Below are 27,341 nucleotides of genomic sequence, written 5' to 3'. Positions count from 1 at the left end.
CCCATCCGTACACAACTAACCCTTCCCCTTCCCTAACCTCTCCAGATTGCTGCTTGCACCCCATGTGATAGTTGCACTCTAGCCTGAGAGGCTGAAGGTGGTGGTCATGTGTGCATAAAGTGTGCTTGATTGTGTGTGTGAATGGTGTGTGTTTCTTCGTAGCATAGGAAGGCTGGGGAAACGACTATATTTCAGTCCCAATGAACAGAATAGGAGACAGCTAAAAAAAGACATGTGGAAAAAGGCTAAAAAATAAAAATTAAAATAAAAAAACACCATACAAAAATGGAGGTCCAAAACTGAAAATTAAATGGCCTTCACCATATTGCTTCGACGGATAAAAAGGAAAACACAGTCGACAGCCCATTAAAACGGCTGATAAATCAGATGGCAAACCCAAGCTGGAACATAAATTGGTAAAAAAAGGGCATTCCAGCAGGAAGTGGTGGACAGTTAAAATTTGGGCGCAATACGTACAATGTGGTGGGGCAGCGCCATTGAGCAAATGACAATGCTAAAAAGGCAGTGTCCAATACGTAGCCGAGTTTAAATAATCTCCTCTCGGCGGGAGGGCCGAGAGGAGGTTGTCCAAGGCGCCGGGAGAGGCTTAATAAGCTGAAGCGTATTCCCGTGAAGGCGATGCCAAAGGGACACCACCTTCTGACAGATGGCAATGCAGAGTTCATCAGAGGGAATAGAGGTACTTGAAGGCTGAGGTAAGAGGACTGCAGCCTTGGCAGCACCATCAGCAGCCTCATTTCCTGGCAGACCGACATCTCCAGGGACCCACAGAAACATGACATTGGCTCTACCAAGAATGAGCAAGTGACAGTTTTCCTGGACCCATTGCACTACAGGATGAGCAGTGTACAGTGCACAGAGACTTTTGAGGGCGCTGAGTGAGTCTGAGCAGAGGACCCAATTGGGAAGGTTGTGTTGCTGGATGTACTCTGTGGCCTGGTACAAGGTGAAAAGCTCAGCTGTAAATACTGAGGAGTGTGCTGGAAGCTGATATCGAAAGACATGGGTGCCAATGACAAAGGCACACCCAACCCCACGGTCAGTACGAGAGCCATCAATGTGTATAAAGGTACTATCACTAAATTCCATGCGAAGGTCATGAAACTGAATGCGACAGATTGGGGCTGGAGTAGTGTCCTTAGGAATCGAATGAAGACCAAGGTTAACATGGGCCACTTCACGAAGCCAAGGTGCTGAAGGGTTCACACCCACTAGGAAAGTTGCAGGTAGCATGAAGTTAAGCCGCCGTAACAAGTGGTGAAAGCTGACTCCAGGAAGTAACAGAGAAGATGGACGAGCCCTATACCGATGATCTAAGGAATCATCAAAGAAGGCGGCACAGGAGGAGTGGCCATGCATGGCAGACAAATGGCATGCATACCTGCTGAGGAGAAAGTCACGGCAGTAAGACAGTGGTAATTCAGCAGCTTCAGCATTCAGACTCTCAACCAGGCTGGTGTAAAAGGCACCCGTGGCCAAACGGATGCCATGATGATGGATAGTATTGAGAAAGTGTAAAAGGGATGGCTGTGCAGATGCACAAAAAAATTACCCATAGTGGAGTTTTGAAGGGACAAGGGCCCAGTACAAATGGAGGAGGGTGGTTCGATTGGCACCACCAAGAAGTACCATTGAGGACAAGTAGGACGCAGAGGGTCTGCTACAGTGGGCTGCCAGGTAAGAGACATGGGAGGACCAAGAGAGTTTCCTATTGAGCATGAGCCTCAAGAATTTCATAGTGTCAGTGAATGGAAGGACAACAGGCCCAAGATGTACAGATGGTGGGAGAAACCATTTGTGCCATCAGAAATTCATACAGATGGTTTAGTCAGTGAAAAAGCAAAAGCAAAAGCAAAAGCTCCAGGAGTGAAGATGATCAAGACAGCACTGAAGACACTGCTCAGTGAGACAGGTCCGTGAGGAACTGCAATAGATGGCAAAATCATCGACAAAAAGGGAGCCAGAGACGCCCGGCGGCAGATAGGCCATTATAGGATTAACGGCAATAGCAAAAAGGATGACCCTCAGGACAGAACCCTGAGGCACACAATTTTCCTGAATAAAGGTGGCCAACAAGGCAGAATCCACATGCACCTTGAAAACTCGGTCTTGTAAAAATATCTGAAGAAAATGGGGCTGGCACCCAAAGGAGCCCCACATGTAAAGAGTACGGAGGATACCAGTTCTCCAGCAGGTGTCATAGGCCTTCTCCAAATCGAAAAACATGGCCACAGTCTGGAATTTCTGCAGAAAACCATTCATGACGTGAGTGGACAAAATAACAAGATGGTCAACTCCAGAAAGCCGCACTCGAAATTCACGCCGTCCGATCGTGAGTAAATGGCGAGACTCGAGCCACCACACCAGCCAGGCATGAATCATATGTTCCATCACCTTGCAAATGCAGCTGGTAAGAGAGCTGGGGCGGTAGCTAGAAGGAAGGTTTTTGTCCTTATCGGACTTAGGTATGGGTATGACGGTGGCTTCACGCCAGCGTCCAGGAAATGTGACCTCAGCCCAGATGTGGTTGTGTGTGTTATGCAGAAAGTGCTTGCCCACAATAGAGAGGTGCTGCAACATGTATAGCCCTGGGGTGGAGGACCGGGATGAACTGAGAGCATGATCTAGCTCCCTCATAGTGAAGGCAGCTTTGTAGCACTTATGATTCAGAGAAGAGAAGGGTATCACCCGAGCCTCCTCCACTCATTTACGATGGATGACGGCAGGGTGATAGTGGGAAGAGCTCAAAACTTCCACAAAATGGCGGCCCAAGGTGTTGGAGATAGCAACAGGAACCATGATGACATATGCACCTACTGTCAGGCCAGAAATGGGGGAATGGATCTTGGTTCCCGAGAGCCGTCGAAGGTTGGCCCACACGGCAGAGGAAGGTGTGGAACTGTTAAAAGAACTAGTGAACAAAATCCCAATAGCTCTTTTGCTATCCTGAAGAACTCAATGACACTTTGCATGCATCTGTTTATAACGAACACAGTTTTCAAGCGTAGGGTGGTGGTTAAAAATGCGAAGAGTACATCTCCGTGCGTGAATTGCATTGTGGCATGCCTCAGTCCACCAAGGGACTGGGACACGACGTGGTAAGGAGGAAGTGCGAGGAATGAAACGTTCTGCAGCAGTAAGGATAATGTTTGTGAGGTAGTCCACCTGGTCATCACAACTAGGGAAATCTTGCTCTGTGAAGGTCGCCAAGGAGGAATAAAGATGCCAGTCAGCCTTAGTAAGTTGCCATCTGGGCATGCATGTGGACAGGGTAGGATTCAGCAGATGGAGAGCACACAGGAAATGGTTGCTCGAGTAGGTGTCAGAAAGAACAGATCACTCAAAATGATGGGTAAGCTGGGCAGTGCTCAAGGGGTCCACAGAAGCATTGGCATGCTTGTGCGGTCGGTCTGTGGAGTCCAACGCTGAAAAATGGTTGGAGGTGTGCACCAGCGAGATAGAGGCCAGCCGGGCTAAGTGAGCACATGGCAACACTATCGAGCAGGGTCTTTGAGTTGGTGAAGGAGAAGACCATTTGTCTTCAGCAGACTTCTTCGAGCCCTTCTGGTTAGAGGAAGACTTGGGTGTTGTTTGACTGGAGGGATGGAGGAAATCTTCTTTCCTGCCTGCCGGTTGGCCTGTACCAGGGGGTTCGTGTGAACCCTACTTGTCGACCCAGGGCTGGGAATTACGCATTACCCAGTCACCTTTTACGTATCAGACACCGGGGCCAGCCTTCAGGAGTGCACAGGGAGGAAGAAGAAAAAAGAGGATCCTCAAACGCCGAAGTAGAGGAATGAGAGGAGAAGGGAAACAAAGAAAGGAAACGAGAGCCAAAAAGAAAGTTGAGACTGTTCACAGGTCAGCGACAGAATGCAGAAGATTGCCAAAAATACCCCAGACATGTTCCCCAAGGGAGGGGAAAAAGAACAGCAAGAGGATAGACATATAGCACGGAAGGGGAAAAGTGCTGCAAAGGCTAGGGCCCCTCGGTAGATAAGCGCGAACTCGCCAAAGAGTGGCGAGCCACCTGGGGGGAATTCAGAGTGTGTGTAGGCTTACTTACCAAATACAGTCAGTCTCTAATGGCACTAAAATTATAGTCTTTACATCAGTCTTTGATACTCAGCTTCATATTCTTTCTGTGTCTTTCTAGACTGATATGAAGATGATCATTACTGACTGAAACTGGTTACCAAACAAAATATAGAAAGTCTTGTGGTCAAAGAATTAAATACTACAATTTCAAGCAACTGGTTCACTGTATCTTCAATGTGATGATGCTATGCTTTATAGGCTATAGGCTATTAAATCCTAATTTTCGTACTAACTAGAGAACAAATCTCTACATATAGTTGCTGCCACACATGATAATTAAATGTCCTGAATTTTGCATTTCATAGAAATTCAGCAGAAATAATAATATATCTAATATTTTCAGTTTCACAAAAGTAATAATGTGTGGGATAACTGCCTGTATGTAGCAATTACTACATCTCTCACCCAACTAATACTAATTTCTGTAACAAAGAGCATAAATATGCAAATGGATTACAATAAACAGAAACTCTGTCACAGAACTGTATCAAGAGTCAACAGTGTCTTGATTTCATTCATTAATTTTTTGCTTGTTTTACATTTGAGAGGGATTCAGGTTTCTCACACAGAATTTGACAATTTTGAGAATTTTGGCAATTAAAAGGAAAAAACAAAAAGGTGGAAATATTTTGGAAACTTCTCTTCATCCCATCCTTACATACCTCTTTGACTTCTCCCAATATCTTACATAGAGTAATTAATTGTTCTTATTTCTTTCGTTTGCACACAATGGAGTGGACAAGGCAATAGGCTGTTGAGTTGGCATCACTGTATCAGTTAGAGGAGTGCTTGCAGAATGTTTGAAATAAGGAGTATAAAAACAATACTAAAAGCAAGACTTCTTGAAAAAAATTTTTGCTATTTTTGACACCAGCAAGGACTGCATAAAGGAAGAAAAGAAAAGAAAATAAAACTGATTGCTTTTCATGCAATTCTGACAGAAGAAACAAAAAGTGAGGAATAGCAAAAGCTCAGGCAGTGGTGCAGACAATGTAACCTACATGGTTTAACTTTCCACTCTTGCAGTTTCTCAATGATCTTCATGAGCAAAAAGAAGCAACAGATACTGTCAAAAAAGATGTACAAAAATTATATTTGGCTGTCTTCATTTGTATTTTATACTGTACAGTAACACTCATTCATAGTTATTTTGCCATGGTACACTTTCTTGTGGGCTTAAAAAAATAATTTGCAACCTTACCAGGTAATTGTTTGTTCATCTTCTCCACAGAAAAAATTAAAACCAATGGATGGGATACACTAAAGCTACAGTGTAGCTTCCGAAGTGCTGACGAAAGTTTTTCATCAACTACTGATGACGACATCTTTCTCTTCATTTACTTAAACCCTTGACTATTACTAGTGCAGCACTACATAACAACACAGTTTCCTCATAATTCTCCAGAGTGTGATTTACAATTAATTTAAACTTTGTCCATAATTCCTATACTTCCATCATACTGGAACTAAATTATCTCCATTCACTGTCTAAGTGGGATGCTAGCAACTGCTTGTCTGCTCTTTCTAGCAAAAATACTCTCCTTGCATTCTTGACTGATTTATTAACTTTAGTAACCATTGTGGCTATGATGACACCATGATCACTAATCCTGATTCTATACTGGCACTGTCAATAAGGTTAAGGCTGTTTGTAGCTTATTCTTTATAGTTAACAAAGTGTGTACATGTGTGTGCATGTACATGTGTATGCAGGCTCACACACATGCATTCAGCTACATTGTCCTAGCTAAAAACCTTGCCAACAACCACTCAATGCCTCATCTATTTTGTGACAGGTTACTTTTAATCGTCACATTATTTAATTATAATCTAATAGCCAAAGAAAGGAAAGGAAAGGAAAAAAATCACAAAAGATTTCCAAAAGAAGGAAATGGCCTGCTTAACAATAGGAAAACTTACTAGAAAATAACCAAAACATAGAATGCTTGAGACAGAGTGAAACTGCTGAAGTTGCTGCCTTCTTGGCTGTAAGGGTGGCACTGGGATCCATAAGGCATTATGAATCAGGTATTATGATAGAAAGATAATACAGTGTTAATGTAATGTAATAGCGAGGGTAAAAATTGTGTAATATGAAACTGTATGAAAATAAGCAATAGATGTTTCATACCGGTAGTAGTAGCTGAGTCTTGCTGAGGGATCTGCTTTACCCAAAGTGGCTCCTGACTGTCAACATGCACTGTGTCACCAATCTCTTCTTCATTTATTTTTTGTTGTTGGTATTTTTCTTCTTGCTTCTGATGTCGGTATAGAGCATAGCCATCAATAAAATATTGTTCTGATACACATTCCAGAAAGTTGCCTTCAATTAAAGCTTGGCCGATTGCTGTTGCTTGTGACCTAAATACAACACCGATCTTTACATTGTAAAAAATAATATTTGTGACAAATATAGTAATTAATTACCAGATGCAAACAAAGTGTCAAACATTTATAATGTATGTGTGTTTTTCATATTTTTTTATTATTTTAATTACTCAATCCAATGACAGATTATGATGCAAAGCAAAGCTCCTGTTTTCTGAGAACAATCATTCAAAGTGTTTACCAACTTAATTAATCTTAAATAATATGCTGCTGAAAGGAAAGGGTTTAGTAAAAGTCAGATACTACTGATTCATTTATAGTCAGTGCCAACAATAGTTAAAAAAGAATATTTTTGCAATCACATTGTGTAGCAGTTTCTGTAATTTTTAATTAAATGATTTCAATTCTGACTGCAAGAAATTTTTAAATGACTGTTACCTTCACATTTTGCTTCTGCTTTCGTAGGTAAGTGAAAGTCGGATGCATGTTTGTTTCTTTTATATGATGCCTTCCCTGTACAACTAGTACATGTGTGAGGCAAAGATCACATACATCTGCTCCAAGGACACCAAGCATGAATTGACATGTTGTTGCCAATGTATAATATACAAACTAATTTGACAGTTTGGTCAATTAGCTGTGAAGCAAATCTACTTCACTTTTTACTTGTTATATGTTCTTTTCATTTTGTTGCCATTTAATTGCACTTTATTTCCAAAAGTATGCTTTTTTATAACTAATTTCTACTTGTATTCGATAGCTCATCATTTGCTACTGCCTCCAAAGCTTTCTTTTTCCTAAAATATTTCATGTTGTTCCAGTACTGGTTTATATATATATAATCCTGTTTTAGGTCAGTGCATTTGGACCAATGTTTTTCTAGTGAGTACGTCCCATAATGTAAATGAACTATGGAAAGTCCTAAAAAATACCAGTCTGTAGCTGTCATAATCTCTTCACTGGACACGAAGTGTTTTTCCAAGCACAAATTTCTTTAGAAACAAGAAGATGTGAAGTTTATAGAATGCCAAGTCTCATAAACTGAGTGGATATCGCATCAGTTCACATTTCAAATCCTTCAGTTTCCTGTTACTGAAGTTTCTTTGTGGGCAGATATGCTGTCCTGATGACAGACAAACTTGAAACCAATTGTGGCTGGTTGCTGTATGCCATCAACAATTTATTTCTGTACACCATCAACAACAGATGAATTTTCCTTTTATTATCAAGGCCTCTTCCCACATCATTTTTCATACAATAATTCCACAAGACTTGCTTAGTATTACTATACCCTTTGCAAGGTAGTCAAAAAGAAGACTCCTACAAAACATCAGCATGAAACAACACAGTTATTTTTGGACCACTAGCTTCTTCCATGGTTTTTGTTGTTTTATTTCTTGCATGATGTAGCATTACCACATCTTGTCCATAGTAATAAAACTACACAAAAACAAAGATGCATTGTTTTTTAAGCAGGGCAGCATTTACTGAGAAATTTGTTTTAGTATTTATTTACAGGTAGGATTCAACAATTATGGGACACACTGTGAACAAACTGTTCTAATATCACATCTTTAATTTTAAAAGACACACTGATATGTCTATGGCATTGGCAATTTCATACATCTTTAACTGCTGTTCATCCAATACCATGTTATATACTTTCTCTATGTTCATACTTGTGATTGTAGACTTGTGAGAACCATCATGTGAATCATCATCAAAACCTGTTTGGCTACATTTGCAATCAGCTGCCGACTTCCTAAATATTGAAGATGATGATGTAGTCCTACTCTTTTCCCACTCTTGCCCTACTATGGCTGGGACAACATCCTCAATGTAATTTCATTAAGATATCTAAAACACTTACATCTTACTCCCAACTGTGAAAATCTCTACCCATAAAAGATTCAATTACTTCCATCTAACTTCCAATCAAACCATCATAACTACCAGACCCTGATTACTGAGCTACTATATCTTACACCCTCCTACTGAACATGGTTTCCAGGCTCCCAACATTGTCATCATCCTATATTATGAAAATCAAACCTTTCTAAAGTTTCAGTCCTCACAAAAAACCTCACCCTCATTCTCCATCCCAGATTTATCATTGCTTAACTGTTGAATTTGTTAATGCAGTGATGATCTTTTATTTGTTCTTTTTAGTGGGAGCATTTCTTCACAATACACCCTAATGACCACAATAAGTTAGAAGCAAACAATGAACATTATTTTTAAAAAATGCAAATTTCTTCCAAGCATGATCCTCCCACCCTACCATGCAGTCATTCCTTTGGTAGCTAGAGAAACTTTCCTTCCTTAAATTGCTTTAAAATGAGCCCCAATCATGGTTATGAAACAGATGAGTATTCAGGATTTTCAAACCCAACCTTGAACTTATCATTCTTAGTACTCCAACACAATGAAGGATGGAAGATAAAGATTTAATGTTCCACCAACAATGTGGTCAATACAGCTGAAGCACAACCTCATATATGAGAAGGCTGGGGAGAAAATCAGCTATGCCCTTTCTGAGGAACCATCCCTGCATTCACATTAAGTGACTCCTGAGAAATCATAGAAAACCTAAATCAGGATGACTGTAAGGAGATGTGAACCACCATTCTTCCGATTATTTGCCCAGTGTCTGGCCACTGCACCACCTTGTTCCCTTCCATCACTGACCATGGATGACAGTTACTACGGGGCTACGAATCTCGACCAGTTTTTTATTCATACATATTATCAAAATAAATCTATCTCAAGAGTCAAATACAGCCTCCAACAGTGACATCATTAGGTCAGTTATTTCAAACCTATGTATTGTATTGCATTGATTGCATGTTACCTGTTGCAAATTTTGTGTAAATCAAAGAATGTTGTACAATAGGAACCAACCAAATGAGGCAATGCAGTTGATATGACACTGACCTCATATTCAGGAGTTTGCTCTGTCCAGCCATCTGATCTAAGTTTTCCTAAGTCATTTCATGCAACTGCTGGGATGGTTCCTTCAGTAAGGCTACAGCCACCCACCTGATCTATTCTGATAAAAACATACATACTATGTGTATGCATATCTTGAACCATTTATTTTCATTGTATTAGGATGACAAATCCTATATCACTGTGAGATGATACCTGGATGAATAAACACATCAAATCAAATCTGTTAGCATAACCTGACTCCCTCCTCACACAAGCACTGCCCACTTGCCCCTAGCCCACTCCAAAAATACCCTCCTTTCACCTGCTTCTAAAGCTTCCACAAACTGGCCACCACCCTACATCCAATTTTTCTACGTTCAAAACACTTACTTATCACTTCTTTAACTACCTATCCACAATTCCTGCCTATTACTAAACACCTTGCTTTTCACTGTGGATGCTATATCTCTGAACACCAGTACCTCCCACATAGCTGCCATACAACATTACCTTTCCAAAGTCTCTTCAGCAACAAAATGAACACTTCCTTTCGGAAAACCACATTTTGACCAATAGTTGTTTCTCATTTGAAGGCTATGTCTACAAAGAAATCCACTGAATTAATTGGCATTTTTCTATGACAGACTATTTGCAGTTCACTTAGAGAAACCCTTCCTATCCACTCAACACTCTAATCTCATGTCTGGTTGAAATTCACATCTGACATCTTCATAAACTGGAGCCATGACAAGGAAACTCTCAGTGTCTTGTTCCAGGAGCTCAACAGCCACTCCAAAATCAACTTCACTTGTTCTTTCTCAAGTTAAGAGCCACCTTCTTGAATGTAGATTTTCATCCCTCTGACACTTCTATATAAGCTTCTGTCTGAACTTAGCAAGCAAAACTCCAACAGTAGCCCCACTTTGATGGCAGTCACCTGTATCATGCTGAAAGTACCTCCCCTCCTGACTTTGCACCAGTGAGTACTGCATCAGCATTAGTTAATTAAATGTGCTAATAATCTTAGCAGACAATATACTGTCCAAGTCCAGAAAACAGTTTCTCAAGACATTTCTTATCATGACACCAGTGTGAAGCAGCAACTGAGTCATCTCTCCAAATTACTTAGTATTGAGGCCCCAAAAACCTTTGCTGTATCTGATGGCAGGGCTACAGCCACCTCTTGTGTGGTAAGATGAGAGACGATCTACACAAAATCCATCACTTATTCTCCAAAGTAGTAATCTGTTGCACAACTAACTTCTGTAATGTTATGTTTCTTCCTGTCTTGCACCTCATGATGCAATCCTCTGTGGATTACCCAGTTCCTGTTTCCAACTAAACATCTGTCAACATATATAGATGGCCACTGCAACATATGGCAACCAAATCTTTAACCACTCAGTTGCCGAAAATCACATCAGCAACTGCTTTGACAGGTGGTTTGGTAGCACAGTTCATGCCATTTTGATGCTTCTTCCCCTGCACCAGTCCTCTTTAACTGGACAGTTGGAAACAGTATTACATAACACATTCTTGCATTCCTTCTGAGGTGAACTCCTGCTAGTCTCAAACATCAGTTGCCACCTTTTCACTTCTTGGCCTCATCCTTTCCTGTCCTGTTATTTTTCATTGCATGCCTCCCCATCCTGACAATGTACTCCAATTTTCAACACATTTTGCTGTCTTACCCCCTCCACATTGCTAGAGACCTTTCCTGTCCACCACATCTGCCTAGGTAGACAACTACTCATAAGTAATACTCTGCACTGTTATGTATAGCTAGTCATTGTGCATCATTCATCTGCAGTTGGATAGTTACCTTTCCCTACAACAGTTTTTTATACTGATCTTAGATTTCTATTATCAAATGCAATAACATTCTATGTCATGCCAAACACAAACAACAAAATTATGTTATTTTCAAATAAAGTGTAATAACTGAAATGATGTGTGATGAGCACACTCTTGTTAAATTGTTCTGTGTGTCACATCTAGAAACAGAACCCTCATGGATGTGATGCGAGCAAAGTTACATATCACCAAAGAGATGAAGTTGTTAAATACTACATCTCTATATTGCAATAGCAATTAACCATGATTACACTCTTATAAACTATTTCTACTTACATGGGCTGAACATAATATAATCTATCCTTTACTTCAAAGAAAGCTGCTTCTATACCTGTAGCAAATAACTGTCATGTAACTCGCTTCAGTTTCTCCTGTCATATATGATAAGATATTAATTCATAGGTGCAGGGCAGAATCTGGGTATCCAATGGCAACAATACTTCAACAGGAAACCACATAGCCATCGTCAGGTGATCTGACGAACGGACTGCCACAGGACGAGCATAGTGATGTTATCTACATAATCCCCTCACAATTTCTTCCTTTAGTAGATCTGCAGTACTTGTATTGTCTGTGAGTCTTACCATGCACCATCTCCAGTGCTCTATTCAAGGTTCACAGCCTGGGACTTTCAATGATCAGTGTATCCAGTAATGTTCTGCTTGCATTAGAAGTCTGTTCAAAGTTGCTGTTTAGTAAAGCTTTCACCTGTTAATTAATCCAAATGCCAGGTCTCAGGCTTTGCTGAGATTGTGGTCACAATCACAATCCACAGTCACAGATAACACTCCACTTATTTGAATTTCACTTGTTTCTTCTATAGCACATACCCAATAGTGCAAATCTGTGCCAGAAACCTAATTCAGTTGTAATCCATTTCAAGAAATAGTTACAATGCTCTGCCATCATAAATTTAGTTGTTTGTAGTGTACATGATCTTCAGCTGTGTATACCACCTGCACTTAAGGCACTCAAGGATATATAAAAAAAGGCACTGGTCTGATGTGTGCTAAGGGTCTGGAGAAAATGATTACAAAATTAGAAAAGACAGGTTCTTTTGAAGTGTAACGAGGAAGGTGGAAAGAAGTTGATCTGATATCTGTCAAAGATGTGACCACAGCACTGCAGAAGAGGTCAAGCAGTGGTGTGCAAACATGTAGTGCACAGGGAATTGCCTGAACATTGGACATGCCTGTAAGCAAGGCAAATAAAATAATATGAAACATCCTAGGAAACATACAAAATCATCCATATTCAGGTGTTGCTTCCTATTGACCTTCCAGCAAGACACACATTTGATCTGAAATTTCTTGCTCACACGGAAGTGGAAAATGAATGGCCATGGAACATTCTGTGGACCGACAAGGCCCATTTCCATCTCCATGGACATGTCAATAAGCAGTATTGAGGAATGTGTGCAAAGGAAAATCCGCACGTATATCAAACGATACCACTTCATTCTGCAAAAGTGACTGTATGATGCGGGATGATGGCATTCTTTACACAGGGCTGTACTTTTTTGATGAGATGAGTCCTGCAGTTCCTGCTACTTGTACCATCATTGGTAAGTCTTATGTGCATCAATTTCAATCAAACCTTCCCTTCAACAGTGTGGATGTGTGGGTAGGATAATTTTTATGCAAGATGGTGCTCATCCACACATTGCACAGCCAGTGAAGTGGCCACTGCAAAGCCATTATGGAAATGTTAGAATTATCAGCCCCCCCATGAACCATGGACCTTGCCGTTGGTGGGGAGCCTTGTGTGCCTCAGCGATACAGATAGCTGTACCATAGGTGCAACCACAACGGAGGGGTATCTGTTGAGAGGCAAGACAAACGCGTGGTTCCTGAAGAGGGGCAGCAGCCTTTTCAGTAGTTGCAGGGGCAACAGTCTGGATGATTGACTGATCTGCCCTTGTAACATTAAGCAAAACAGCCATACTGTGCTGGTACTGCGAACGGTCGAAAGCAAGGGGAAACTACAGCCGTAATTTTTCCCGAGGGCATGCAGTTTTACTGTTTGGTTAATGATGATGGCGTCCTCTCGGGTAAAATATTACGGAGGTAAAATAGTCCCCCATTCGGATCTCAGGGCGGGGACTACACAAGAGGACGTTGTTATCAGGAGAAAGAAAACTGGCATTCTACGGATCGGAGCGTGGAATGTCATCTCCCTTAATTGGGGGGGGGGGGGGGGGGGGGGTGTTATAAAATTTAAAAAGGGAAATGGGTAAGTTAAAGTTAGATATAGTGGGAATTAGTGAGGTTTGGTGGCAGGAGGAACAAGACTTTTGGTCAGGCGAATACAGGGTTATAAATACAAAGTCAAATAGGGGTAATGCAGGAGTAGGTTTAATAATAAATAAAAAAAATAGGAATGCGGGTAAGCTACTACAAACAGCATAGTGAACGCATTATTGTGGCCAAGATAGACACGAAGCCCACGCCTACTACAGTAGTACAAGTTTATATGCCAACTAGCTCTGGCAGATGATGAAGAATTGAAGAAATGTATGATGAAATAAAATAAATTATTCAGATAGTGAAGGGAGACAAAAATTTAATAGTAATGGGTGACTGGAATTCGGTAGTAGGTGAATATGGATTGGGGGTAAGAAATGAAAGAGGAAGCCGCCTGGTAGAATTTTGCACAGAGCACAACTTAATCATAGCTAACACTTGGTTCAAGAATCATAAAAGAAGGTTGTATACATGGAAGAAGCCTGAAGATACTGGCAGATTTCAGATAGATTATATAATGGTAAGTCAGAGATTTAGGAACCAGGTTTTAAATTGTAAGACATTTCCAGGGGCAGATGTGGACTCTGACCACAATCTATTGATTATGAACTGTGAAGAAACTGCAAATAGGTGGGAATTTAAGGAGATGGGACCTGTATAAATTGAAAGAACCAGAGGTTGTAGAGAGTTTCAGGGAGAGCGTAAGGGAACAAATGGCAGGAATGGGGGAAAGAAATACAGTAGAAGAAGAATGGGTAGCTGTGAGGGATGAAGTAGTGAAGCCAGCCGAGGATCAAGTAGGTACAAAGACGAGGGCTAGTAGAAATTCTTGGGTAGCAGAAGAAATACTGAATTTAATTGATGAAAGGAGAAAATATAAAAATGCAGTAAATGAAGCAGGCAAAAAGGAATACAAACGTCTCAAAAATGAGATCGATAGGAAGTGCAAAATGGCTAAGCAGGGATGGCTAGAGAATAAATGTAAGAATGTAGAGGCTTATCTCACTAGGGGTAAGATAGATACTGTCTACAGGAAAATTAAAGAGACCTTTGGAGAAAAGAGAACCACTTGTGCGAATATCAAGAGCTCAGATGGAAACCCAGTTCTAAGCAAAGAAGGGAAAGCAGAAAGGTGGAAGGAGTATATACAGGGTCTATACAAGGGCAATGTACTTGAGGACAATATTATGGAAATGGAAGAGGATGTGGATGAAGATGAAATTGGAGATATGATACTGCGTGAAGAGTTTGACAGAGCACTGAAAGACCTGAGTCGAAACAAGGCCCCCGGAGTAGACAACATTCCATTAGAACTACTGACGGCCTTGGGAGAGTCACATCTGACAAAACTCTACCATCTGGTGAGCAAGATATATGAGACAAGCGAAATTCCCTCAGACTTCAAGAAGAGTATAATAATTCCAATCCCAAAGAAAGCAGGTGTTGACAGATGTGAAAATTACCGAACAATCAGTTTAATAAGCCACAGTTGCAAAATACTAACACGAATTCTTTACAGACAAATGGAAAAACTAGTAGAAGTCGAACTCGGGGAAGGTCAGTTTGGATTCCGTAGAAATACTGGAACACGTGAGGCAATACTGACCTTACGACTTATCTTAGAAGAAAGATTAAGGAAAGGCAAACCTGAGTTTCTAGCATTTGTAGACTTAGAGAAAGCTTTTGACAATGTTAACTGGAATACTCTTTTTCAAATTCTAAAGATGACAGTGATAAAATACCGGGAGCAAAAGGCTATTTACAATTTGTACAGAAACCAGATGGCAGTTATAAGAGGCTAGGGGCATGAAAGGGAAGCTGTGGTTGGGAAGGGAGAGAGACAGGGTTGTAGCCTCTCCCTGATGTTATTCCATCTATATATTGAGCAAGCAGTAAAGGAAACAAAAGAAAAATTCGGAGTAGGTATTAAAATCCATGGAGAAGAAATAAAAATTTTGAGGTTCGCCAATGACATTGTAATTCTGTCAGAGACAGCAAAGGACTTGGAAGAGCAGTTGAACGGAATGGATAGTGTCTTGAAAGGAGGATATAAGATGAACATCAACAAAAGCAAAACGAGGATAATGGAATGTAGTCAAATTAAGTTGGGTGATGCTGAGGGTATTAGATTAGGAAATGAGACACTGAAAGCAGTAAAGGAGTTTTGCTATTTGGGGAGCAAAATAACTGATGATGGTCGAAGTAGAGAGGATATAAAATGTAGACTGGCAATGGCAAGGAAAGCGTTTCTGAAGAAGAGAAATTTGTTAACATCAAGTATAGATTTAAGTGTCAGGAAGTCGTTTCTGAAAGTATTTGTATGGAGTGTAGCCATGTATGGAAGTGAAACATGGACGAAAAATAGTTTGGACAAGAAGAGAATAGAAGCTTTCGAAATGTGGTGCTACAGAAGAATGCTGAAGATTAGATGGGTAGATCACATAACTAATGAGGATTGGAGAGATGAGAAGTTTGTGGCACAACTTGAGTAGAAGAAGGGATCGGTTGGTAGGACATGTTCTGAGGCATCAAGGGATCACCAATTTAGTACTGGAGGGCAGCATGGAGGGTAAAAATTGTAGAGGGAGACCAAGAGATGAATACACAAAGCAGATTCAGAAGGATGTAGGTTGCAGTAGGTACCGGGAGATGAAGCAGCTTGCACAGGATAGAGTAGCATGGAGAGCTGCATCAAACCAGTCTCAGGACTGAAGACCACAACAACAACAGAATTATCAGCCATTACTTCCCTACAGCCTGGCCATTCAGATCACCTGATCTTAATCAGTGTGACTTCTGGATGTGGGGTTATCTGAAAGATGTTATGTTCGGGACAATTAAAAACCTATGTCATTTTGGTTTTTATGTGGTTTTTGGCCCTTTACAATTAAAAACCAATGTTATTAAAAATCAATTTTTCCCACACTATGTGGTACGACCTTGCTGTATCTAACTAACAGTGCCACAACTGTTGACTGTCGACCTTGTGCAATCATGCATATTGAATTGTATGGATGGTTTTGTGCAACTCAAGCCATAGCTGCTGTATTGCAATTATTCTGCCATTTGTACCCCATCCCAGTTACCTTAATATGCTTACAGCGCCATCTATTGGTAATTTTTTTCCCATGTTGTTTCTCTTGTTCAAATCTGAATCTGATGTCATCCTAAGCAGTGGTTCTCTTTCTATGGAATTTTGAAACTGAAACTTTAATTATGGACACCCTGTATACCCGACTTAAAAATCAGAGTCCCCTTGAGCATCATGCAACCAAATCTGCTATTCTGTGTAGCATTTCCTTGATGAGACTTTCCATTTCTGAGAGGTTGTGAGCTCTGAACCACCATTCTTAGCAGCAGATTATTGCAGCTGTCAGCATTCAAATACAAGTAAAAATGTGTCATATTCCTGTATTTGCTGTGACCCATGGTGCATTCTATTTCCCCTTCTATTAACACATCTTCTCTCCTATTCCCTTCCACTTCAGTGGTAAAGTGGATTTCAGAAGAATTTTACAAGGAAATCTATCTTTTTTTTTTTTTTTTTTTTTTGCCTTTATGTAGTAGGAATGATACTTTCAGCTGTATTTATAAGTCTAATTTTAATTGCAATTGATTTCTGTGTTACATCACACACTCTACACGCTCCTCTATGACACCAGGTGAACAAGTGGATATTGGGTGATCATTATACATCTCACAGAAAGTACAAAAAAACTGATATATCCTATTTTGAAAATTCCTTTCTGAGTATGGTGTGAATGGCAGCAGCACTAGGGCTCTATTTCATATCAACAGTTTAGTTGATTTGCTGCCACCTTAGGTGCCAAAAGCAGACAGAAAGGTTCAAAATAGGAGATATCAAATTTCTGCACATTCTGTGAGGTGTATAATTACAATACCTGATATTCACATGATTATCTGGTATCATAGAGTGGTGTGAAGATGGTGTAATGTAATGCTAAGATTGACTGCATATAAAATAGCTCAATAAATACAGTTGAAAGTGTCATCCCTACTACATAATGAAACAGTAACAGCTGCTGTCCCATGATCTATTGGAAGTTGGATTATAGTGATTTCCTCCATATTTTATCTCTCTCATATGGCCAAGTGCAAAGTACATGTCATAACCTTTAGACAGTTGTAATCCATTCCATGCAGTGCTGAGTTGCAAGTTCTGCCATTGCAGATTTGCTTAGCTTCATCTATTGGGTGTGCTACTACTGTTCATGGCAGTGATCTTCAGTTATGCATACTATCAGTACTGGTACTGTATGCATCACAACACAAACCAAAGCCATTGGATTTGGTGTACAGTTAACTTCCACAGTCTCAGGTAATCTTTGATTCTATTAAGTAGTTCCTGTACTTTAGTTGGGTGAGGAGGAAAGGTATCTTAATTCAGTCTCTCTTCACAATTTATTCAGTTTTTCAATATAACACACAACTTTGTGAAAAAAGCAAGAGGTATGGCCTTCTCCAATTCCCATGTTGTTTCACAAGGCTGCACAAGGGCCAGGTCTATCAAACAGGGTGCATAAAACACATGCCAGAAACAATGGGGAAAAGCATTCCTCAGGTTTCCAGTTCCTTGGTGAGACTGTCCATGTAACAGATGGTGCATCCTCTGAACTATCACTCTGAGCAGCCAGTTGTGTTCCTAATGGTAGCAGTTGTTACCATGCAAATGCAAGTCAGCAAGCATCTTTTTGAAGTATACACTAAGACCCATGGTGCCACACACTTTCCTTTCTACAAGGATATCTCACAAAGGAAGCTTTGAATATATTTGACTTACATTGTGGAGTTGACGTCACAATATATAAAACTGAGCTGTAAAAGGAATTCGTCCATATTTTGTATTCCATGTGTCATCAATGTAATGCAAGACACATGGCTTCCAGCAGGCTGTTTCCAGGACTTCCTCCTCAGCACCTTCTCCAATGGACACAACTGGTAAAAGCGGGCTGCCCATAGCTACTCCTTTGATCTGCCTCTAGTATATATAGTCAGAGAAAAATAGGTTGCTGTCAGAGCATGTTTGAAGAAGTTGGTAGCTTATAACTCAAATTTTGGCTTATGAATTCCAAAGAGTCCTACTGAGGAACCTAAATAAAAAGGGAGACTACATCAAAGCAAACAAATGTGCTGGAATCCCGCAGCCTGAAATAGCTGACCTGCTTCTATAATGGCTGTCATGTTCTCCCATTCTTCCTTAATGTCTGCCATTTCATTTCACAGCCTTTAAAATATATTTCATTTACCTTGGTAATTTGTTTATCGAGGAGTCTTATCAGATGTAATTTCCACTGACATTGTTTATTTTCCTTGTGTCTCACAATGTGGTTCTATATTAACTTTGAGTGTAACAGAAACTAGTCATAATTTATATTGGTACATCTATATGCTCTGATATCTTCACAACTATTGTGTATTGCATAAGCAAAATCTATTAGGTGTTTTTGGCATTTCCATTAACTACACTGTTTCTCCAATATGTTTGCCATTCTTACATTCATGTCACATCCTATTACAAGACAGTTATTCATATTCACTTGATATTCAATGTAATGTAAATTATTACAAAATATATGTGCATCTTTTTGTCATCTTTTGTTTGGAGCACATGTTCCAACTGTTATTAACTTCCCTTCTTTATTTTGAATCTTACTAAGATTTTCTGTTCCTTATTCTGGCATTTCAAACAACAATTGTTGTCATTTCTTGTTAATTGAAATTGCCACACCTTCTTGTTCTATTCACTGTATAACATCATTATTTCCGTAAATTCAACAATCTCCTCTCTTTCTAGTTTGTTTTAGTGATGATGATAATATGTATTTTCTTTTCTTGTAACTCTTACACTAATTCTTGAAATTGGCTTGTCAGACCTCTCATACTGCAGGTTATTAGCATTAGTTCAAATTTCATTACAAAACATTTGATCTTTTTTTGTTTGCCTTTCATTACCCATCGATCTGTCTTATTCATGGCTTTGTGCAAACATTTCCCAGTAAGATAACATGACACCCGGCTGTGATATCGGCAAGGCACATAGTAAGCTTGTAAATGGGAATGTCACTTTGCTGCTAGCAGGATTCCTCTTTTATGGAATACAGTTTAATTATACCTCTATGATATAGTGTTGGACACACTTTTTCCGGCTTCTCCAGCAACTAAACTAACCAACCACATCTCAAGAGTCTACTTGCCCTACAATGTCGAGCAAACCTTGGCTCCTCTATCAAGACAAACCCGGCTTAGGTGATAGTGCTGGTAGCCACACTATCACAGTCACAGCCCTTGGCTTTATGAAAGTACACAAACCCTTTTGCCCAGTGAAAGTACACAAACCCTGTTGCCAACTGCTGAAAGTAGCTTTGATAACACAGTCTCTACAGGGAATTAACTAGTTCTCCTCAGAACATGTGTTGCTATTTCCTTATTTGTCTGCTTGTACGATTTATTTGAAAAGAATGGAAGGAATGTGGTACTCTGTAACTAGAGAATTTTCTAACCTTATTCTTATTTTGTAGATGGGTGTTACTAGGGTGTACTTAAATCAATCAAGGAAATGTGCTTTGAGCCATTGATTACAAATGTAGCTCAAGCATATTCCTAATATGTTAGCAGAAGATTTTAAAACTCCACCAGAGACGCCATTATGGCCTTGTATTCTCATGCATAAATGCAGCATCCACAGAGCTTCTATCATTGAGCACAACACAGATAAAAGTCTTTATGTCTGCATAATTATTAGTTCTGTCAATCTAAGATATGATTTTGTCTACCTATATTCCCAATAATGTGCACCATCATGATACACAATGGAAAGCCAAAACATTATGTTATATATGAGAACTTGTTAATTCCCTGGAGAGACTGTTATCTGAGGGGACCAATGACTTCACTGTTTGGTCCCCTCCCCCAAATCAACCAACCATACAAGCAGAACAGAGACAATTGGGGAATCATTCTAGCACTGATATGGTCCACAAATGGGGAAAAGCCCCTAATGTGACTGACTTTGAAAAGGGGTAGATAGTTATGGCTTGATGCCTGGGAACAAGCATCTTGGAAATGATGAAGCTGATCACCCGTTTATGTACTACTCTTTGAAGTACCTATGGAAAGTGGTTGGAGGATGATGAAACCACAGTAGTGACAAGGTGTTGGATGACCTTGTCTCATTACAGAACATGGAGATTGAAGGATTGCCCATTCTGTAAAGCAGCATAAGTGATGATATCTGGTAGACCTAATAACAGAACAAGGTTAGTGCAAGTGCAAGTGCAAGTGCAAGTGTTTTGGAGCACACTGCTCTGTATACTTTGTTGAACATGAAGGTCCATAACAGATAACTTCTGTCATCACCTATTATAACTGCAGTCAGTGGGCACAGAATCTCAAGACTGGACTATGGATCAGTGGAAACAGTTCACCTGAACAGACGGAACACATTTCTTGTTAGACCGGCTTAATGGTCATATTCAGATGTCCTATCATCCAGGTGAATTGCTACTCAAAATACAAGTAGTGCCACAGATGCAGGCTGGTGGGGGAAATATAACACTATGAGAATATTCACAGAGGCTTCTATGGGACTTGTGATAGTAACTGAAAGCTACCATAACAGCTGTGGATTATGTGAACATTGTTGCAGACTGGCTGCATTTCTTCATGCTTGATGTCTTCCCCGACAGTGATAGCATCTTCCAGCAGGATAACTTGCTATATCACAAGGCCAGAAGAGTGCCACAGTGGTTTCAGGAGCACAAAAGTGAACTCATGTTCATGTCCTGACCATCAAATTTGCTTGATCTGAGCATGGTAGAACACAACTGACACCCTGTTGAGTGCAAGCTCTGCACCCACATACCACCAGCCCATAATTTATGTGAATTGTGTAGGCTGTGCATAGACATCTGGCCCCATGTACCTCCAGAAATCTAATACGTTCTCACTGAGTCCATGTTATGCAGAATTGTTGCTTGTATTGTGTTCTTGAGGTGGACCAACATGCTATTAAGCAGGTAGTTATAATTGTCATGGATCAGGATGGTCCGAGCATCGTTGATCTCATAATATGTCAAGATGAAGATGATCATCATTGGCTGGGCAGCAGTTGTGAAGAACCAGTTCCTCAGCCATTACAGAAGGTCGTAAACTGCAGTGGTAACAACAACATGTATATTTGGTAGAATTCATGCAACTGATGTAGGCATTGTCCCAATGACATATGATGTCCCTGGGTGGCAGTGCTTGCACAGTGAAGAGTGCAACAGTGTGAGGTGGTGACAAGGATGTCAGACAAAAAGGTGACCACAATAAAGGGGATGTGTCAAAGTCTGAGCGGTTAGTTAAATGAGCCCTGCAGTTTCAGACTGGCAGTGGTGGCAGACTCGTGTGGATCAACCACGCCATTAGGTGCAAATGAAGTGTCTAGCCAGTAGCTTTTAGTGGGTCAGCTACATGAGGCACTCAGATGAACACTGTGAACCAGTGATTCTTTGGAGGCAACCAGGAGACACTTGTCAGTTTGCAGCAGAGGCCCCACCTGGAAGTTGCCAGTTCAGGCTCTGGCAGTAGCAGGACTAGAGATGACCCATAGATCAGCCCACATGTTATAACCATAATTTCCACATTGCTGTAATGGAGGGTTTCACCGTGTTGGTTCATTGCATTTCTGGCTTTGGCAATGGAATTTCTAAGGCAGCCTGCCGGCTCGCCTGGCTGCAGGTTGTGGAGTTATATCGAGATGGCGGTGGAGTAACATTCCTCCCCTATTTAGATGATTTGGTCCACTAAATTGCAGGCTGCTGCAAAATCTGTGAATGACTTCTTACATTTATCCATATTTCATTGCAACTGTTCTAATACTAATCCAGTCCAGTTCACATTGTCCTGTGGCTGGTACATTTAATCACTATTCACTCCCAGTTGAGAGACTCTAGTGTATGATGGACAGGGAGTTCATAAATGTGGTTGGTTTTCCACTGTTAATAGATGTACCACGGTGTAGGCCGCACAAACTAGAACCAAAAGCAAGATGGTACTTGAATTTGAAACACACATACCGTGATTTTGTGCTGGTATCTGATGCACTACGTGTAGAAACATTTTCTCAGCAAAAATACACCCTTTTTGCGGTGCTGTAGTCTTGTCCAGAGAACTGAGTAGGTTAGTATACACGACATTGTTCAGAAAGGTCAGGTTTTTAGCAGATTGTATTTCCAAACTTTTGTCAGACAAGTACAGTAGCGGATATGTGAAGTTCAGAATTGGAACCCTTGCTATAGTTGCCAGTAGTCAAACAGTTGGCTCTGAACTGTCACACATCATACTGTTTATCAATATACTGCTTCCTTGCAGCTCCTACTATTCTGCTCCCCAGTGTTGCCCTTGCGTATAATAATTTGCAGTAACCACTGCTGGATTGTATACTGTATATACCCCATGTATATCTCTTTCCTGAAAATAGGGTTGGATGCAAGGATGTCCCACATGCATCCTTCCACTCCTGTCCTTTATAAAAATAATTTCTTTTCATTTGTCACTGTAGCAGTCTGGACCATCCTGAATGGGCACTATACAACACGCTTCCAGCTGCTGCAATCTCAGTGATGTTGCACAGATTATGATATGCCCTTCCTAAACCTACACACAATTATTTACAACAGAATGAATATCTTCTCAGGTATACCATGAAACAAAACAAAACAAACTCACAGCTCACTACATTATCAAGACGAATAAATGATTTTCCTTGCAAAAACACACAAAAGCAAAATACAACTTTTCCCAAATACTGAATTAATCATTCATTAGCCTATAACGATTTCCATTAATCCTACCAAAATGTTAACGTAGACCAGTAGTTGCCAAACTTCTTTGTTCAAGAGCTAATACTGGCACTGTGTGGTGCCACCTCATGCCACATATTTACTGAATTTATTAGTAACTGGCCAGATGCGGCTCTGAACCGTCATCCTCCAAAATGCAAGTCTAGTGTGCTAACTGCTGCACCACCTTGCTCGGTACTCTGCTTGTATGCCTTTTTTTTCCTTTCTTTAACTGCAAAAAGTGTCGGCAATCCCACCAGGCAGCATTTAATCATGTGGTGCGCAGTGGTCATAATGTTTTAGTGTTTTAGCTCATTAATGTAAATCTGGCATTTGACTAATGAAAAGCTATCTGTTGAAGAAAATATCTTGTTGTCACTGGAGCTGTGTTTTCCATGCAGCAGACTTTCAATCAGCAAAAGAGACAGATGTTGCTGTGTGCCTTATCTGGGGAAGATGGCAGGTAACTTGCAAATTCACAGTCAAGAATGTTGAATAGCACATACACTGCCTGCAAAAAGTGAAGCACCCAGAAGACATGGTCAGATGCCAATGTCAGTACACTAACAACATTGGTGCTGTGAAGCCTATAATTAGTGGTAAAAGTAATTACAGTGATATACACTTAAAGAACAGCTATTACAAGTACTGTATTCAAACTTTAGATGCATATAAAGATTCCATGAACTGCTATATAAAGGACAGATGCCATGTTATCTTCTTCTGATTGCTTGTCTCTTTGATCTTGTTGCTTAGTTCTTGTCTTGTGCTTGTGGCTTTTGGCGCCATCTGATACATAGAGGTTCTTACTCATATAAGCTGAATTACCATTAAATAAAAATTATCAGCATTCAATTTTACAAATTTGTTCTTGCTGTGAAATAGAGACATTTTCCTTTCCTTACTGTTTACATAAATATGGCCAATGCTTTTTACTGATGGAAGCGTGTGTGGTATTTTCATTTAATTCCAAAAGCTTCTTAAAATTATTGTTTTTTTTTTCATTGCTTACACTCTACATTCTGAACAACCTGCATTTTAAATTTATTTATGAATTCCAATTTTCAGTTAAAACAGCATGGTTATCTTTGATTGTCGAAAATTTAACTTAACATAAAACCACAGTAGCAGAAGCTTGCATTAGATCTGACTTGAGCCTGACAAATTGGAATGAAAATAATTTCCAATTTATTTTGAGTCAGAAAGAAAAATATTTAATATCCATACCAGATATAATGTTTTGTAGCAGTAAAATATATCTATGATCTCAGAATAGCAATTCCTATCATCATGATATTTTCACTTCACATAAGGATATATTTGAAGCACAATTTCCATTATTAAATGTAGGAAGAGAAGTCCTTATTAATAAAAGGTATTTATTCTTACTTCCCCAATAACTGTTTAGAGAGATACCTTCTCAATTTCCCATAGTAAAATCAGGTAGGGTCTAGTTTAAACTGGTGACCATTGGCAGACCATTTCAGATTGTAGAGCATTATATATGTAATAGGTGTACAATTTTGTGATTTTTGTGAATTTTCTTTTTCATGTACAACCCATCTGGAAGATAAACAAAGGTAGTACTTTAGTTGACAATTGATGAGTTTCCTGGAACTGACTACGCCTGGCTGTAAAAGGTAAGGAGATCGATCCTGGAATTTCATAGTAATAGTGGATAAAAGTGGTGAATAACTGGTTAATAAGTTCTGAAACATGATGCAGGAACAAGCAGTGTATGGTGGTTGCAACTTGTTTCATGAACATGGCAACTATAGCACAATAGTTTCTCATGCTAAAAGCCATTTTTATGAGTTGAAATTTGATAAAACATCAGTGTTAAATGACTGTATGTGAAGTATTGGGATAATTATACAGTAATTACAGGCTATGGTAAATTTTGGCAAATACATGAAAATGTCTTTATCTGATGAAAGTGAACACAATCGAGTTGTAGACGAAGCAATTCAAGAAAATTTACAACATGATACTTCCAATTGAGAAAGTGTTTGTAACAAAATTAATCAACCTGAAAGCAAAATGGGCACCCAGGACAGTGCAGTAAGTCCATCTGTAGTAGATCCCTTTGAAATATTATTCCTTAGGATACAGGAACATTTGAGTAAGCATGCGAACCAGTAATATGAAGGAATTGATAACACTTTGTAAACATTTTTTGAGTACCAGAAGACTCAGTCAGATGTCAATGTCATTTAGTATACTTACACAATGTTGGTGGATATGTAAATGATTACAGTTGCAGATGTTTGTGATAGGTAGAATGGTCACCAGAGTTTACTGATGTCGTCACCAGGCTTCACAGGCTATATACACGGTGTGAACAATATCAGATGTTGAGCGAGCAATGCAAAGGAAATGGAGACAACATGTAGCAGTATTATACATCGTTATTAGCACCTGACAGAGTTTGATAGGGGCCTCATTGCGCACCTTCATTCAGCCAGCTGTTCAAATCGTGCAATATCCAGATTTGTAGAGCATTCAGATGAGGCACTGGCCTAATGTTGGACTGAATGGGAATGTGAGGGCAGGCACATTATTTCTCAAGGTTCCAGAGAGAACCTCCCTGTTGACAGAGCATTTTTCAGTTCAGTGTTACCACTTGCTTACAGTCCTCTGGTCTAGCACATTACTTCTATACACAATCACTATTTCACTGACCTCCCACTCAGTACCATATTTACACGAATCTAGTGCATTCTTTTTTTTACCACACGAAGTACTCAAAATTGGGGTGCGCATACGATTCAATGGCACATTAGATTCAAGAACAAACTTGAATTGTTCACCAGTATTTCTTACCCAATGTGATCTGAAGTAGCAAACTATTTATTAAACTCTAGCACGAAAATATGGGTACGGTATCTGTGAATTAAAGAAAGGAAGATGTAAATCGGGTAAGACGTTACCATGGTAAAACAGCTGTTATATATTTCCAGTTCTGAATTCTGTTCGCAGGTGTCAGAACAAAATCCATTACTGCCATGAGAGGAAATTTTCTTCAGTCATCGGTTCAAATAGACCATGTCTTTTTTCGTTTGTTTTTTATTTTCTCATTCAAATTCAGGTACTATCCTGTACATTACAATGCACTGTTGTACTTCTCAATCTTGTTTCATTATTGTTGGTCTACTACAGTACTTCGCATTGTGTTTACATTAGGTAGTCATGAAATGGAAGGCAAGCAGAGAAGAATACCGTATGAAGCTACTTTCAAGTGTAAAGTAATTCTTTATGCTGAAAAATATGGTAACAGAAGGGCAGGAAGAGAGTTCAATATAGCTGAGCGTAACATTTGCTTATGGAAGAAACAGAAATTGGGATTATTTGCAATTATCATTACTAGAAAGAAATTCACTGAACCTTGCAAAGGAAGACATCCTGCTGACATTGAAGTAAATGTTTTGGAATTCGTCCAAGAAATGAGGAAGAATGGGCAACCTTTGACCAGTGACACTATAAAAAAAAGCAGGTGGCTGTGGCTCTTAATATACCGAAGCAAGAGATTAATACTAGCTGGGGATGAGTTGATCACTTTATGAAACGAGCAGGCTTATCCCTGTGATGCTGTACAACAGTATGCCAAAAGCTTCCACAGGATTTTGAGAAGAAACTTCAATAATTGCAGCAGTATGTTATCACACTTCAGAAAGAGAAGAATTTTACAATGGGCCAAATAGGCAATGCCGATGAGACTCCAATTTGGTTTGATATGCTGCTTAATTACACAACTGATGGGAAGGGTACAAAAGAAGTTACCATCAAAATATCTGGGTGTGAAAAACAGCACATAACAGTAATGCTGGCAATCACAGCAGTTGAGAACAAACTTCCCCCTTTTTTAATCTTCGAGCAAAAAACAAGCCCCAAGACTCCAAAAAATGAAAAGCTATTCCCTGATGACATCATTGTTCGGAATCAAGAGATGGGATGAATGACAAATTTCGATGCTTGACTGACTTGAAACGTATGGGAACTCTGTCCTGGTGGGCTTACCAAC

General features: G+C 39.8%; 1 protein-coding gene across 2 annotated transcripts in view; it reads right to left on the bottom strand.

Moving 5' to 3' along the window:
- LOC126175358 (1-phosphatidylinositol 3-phosphate 5-kinase) overlaps positions 1 to 27,341 on the bottom strand; it is a 418,246-nt gene that overhangs the window by 310,928 nt on the left and 79,977 nt on the right. For both annotated transcript variants that reach the window (XM_049922107.1, XM_049922108.1), the window contains exon 7: positions 6,251 to 6,480. In XM_049922107.1, the coding sequence (XP_049778064.1) occupies positions 6,251 to 6,480 (230 nt within the window). The remainder of the gene's footprint in view (positions 1 to 6,250; positions 6,481 to 27,341) is intronic.

The sequence above is a fragment of the Schistocerca cancellata genome, chromosome 3, assembly GCF_023864275.1.
Source record: "Schistocerca cancellata isolate TAMUIC-IGC-003103 chromosome 3, iqSchCanc2.1, whole genome shotgun sequence".
Lineage (NCBI taxonomy): Eukaryota > Metazoa > Arthropoda > Insecta > Orthoptera > Acrididae > Schistocerca > Schistocerca cancellata.
This window is presented reverse-complemented; position numbering and strand designations above follow the sequence as displayed.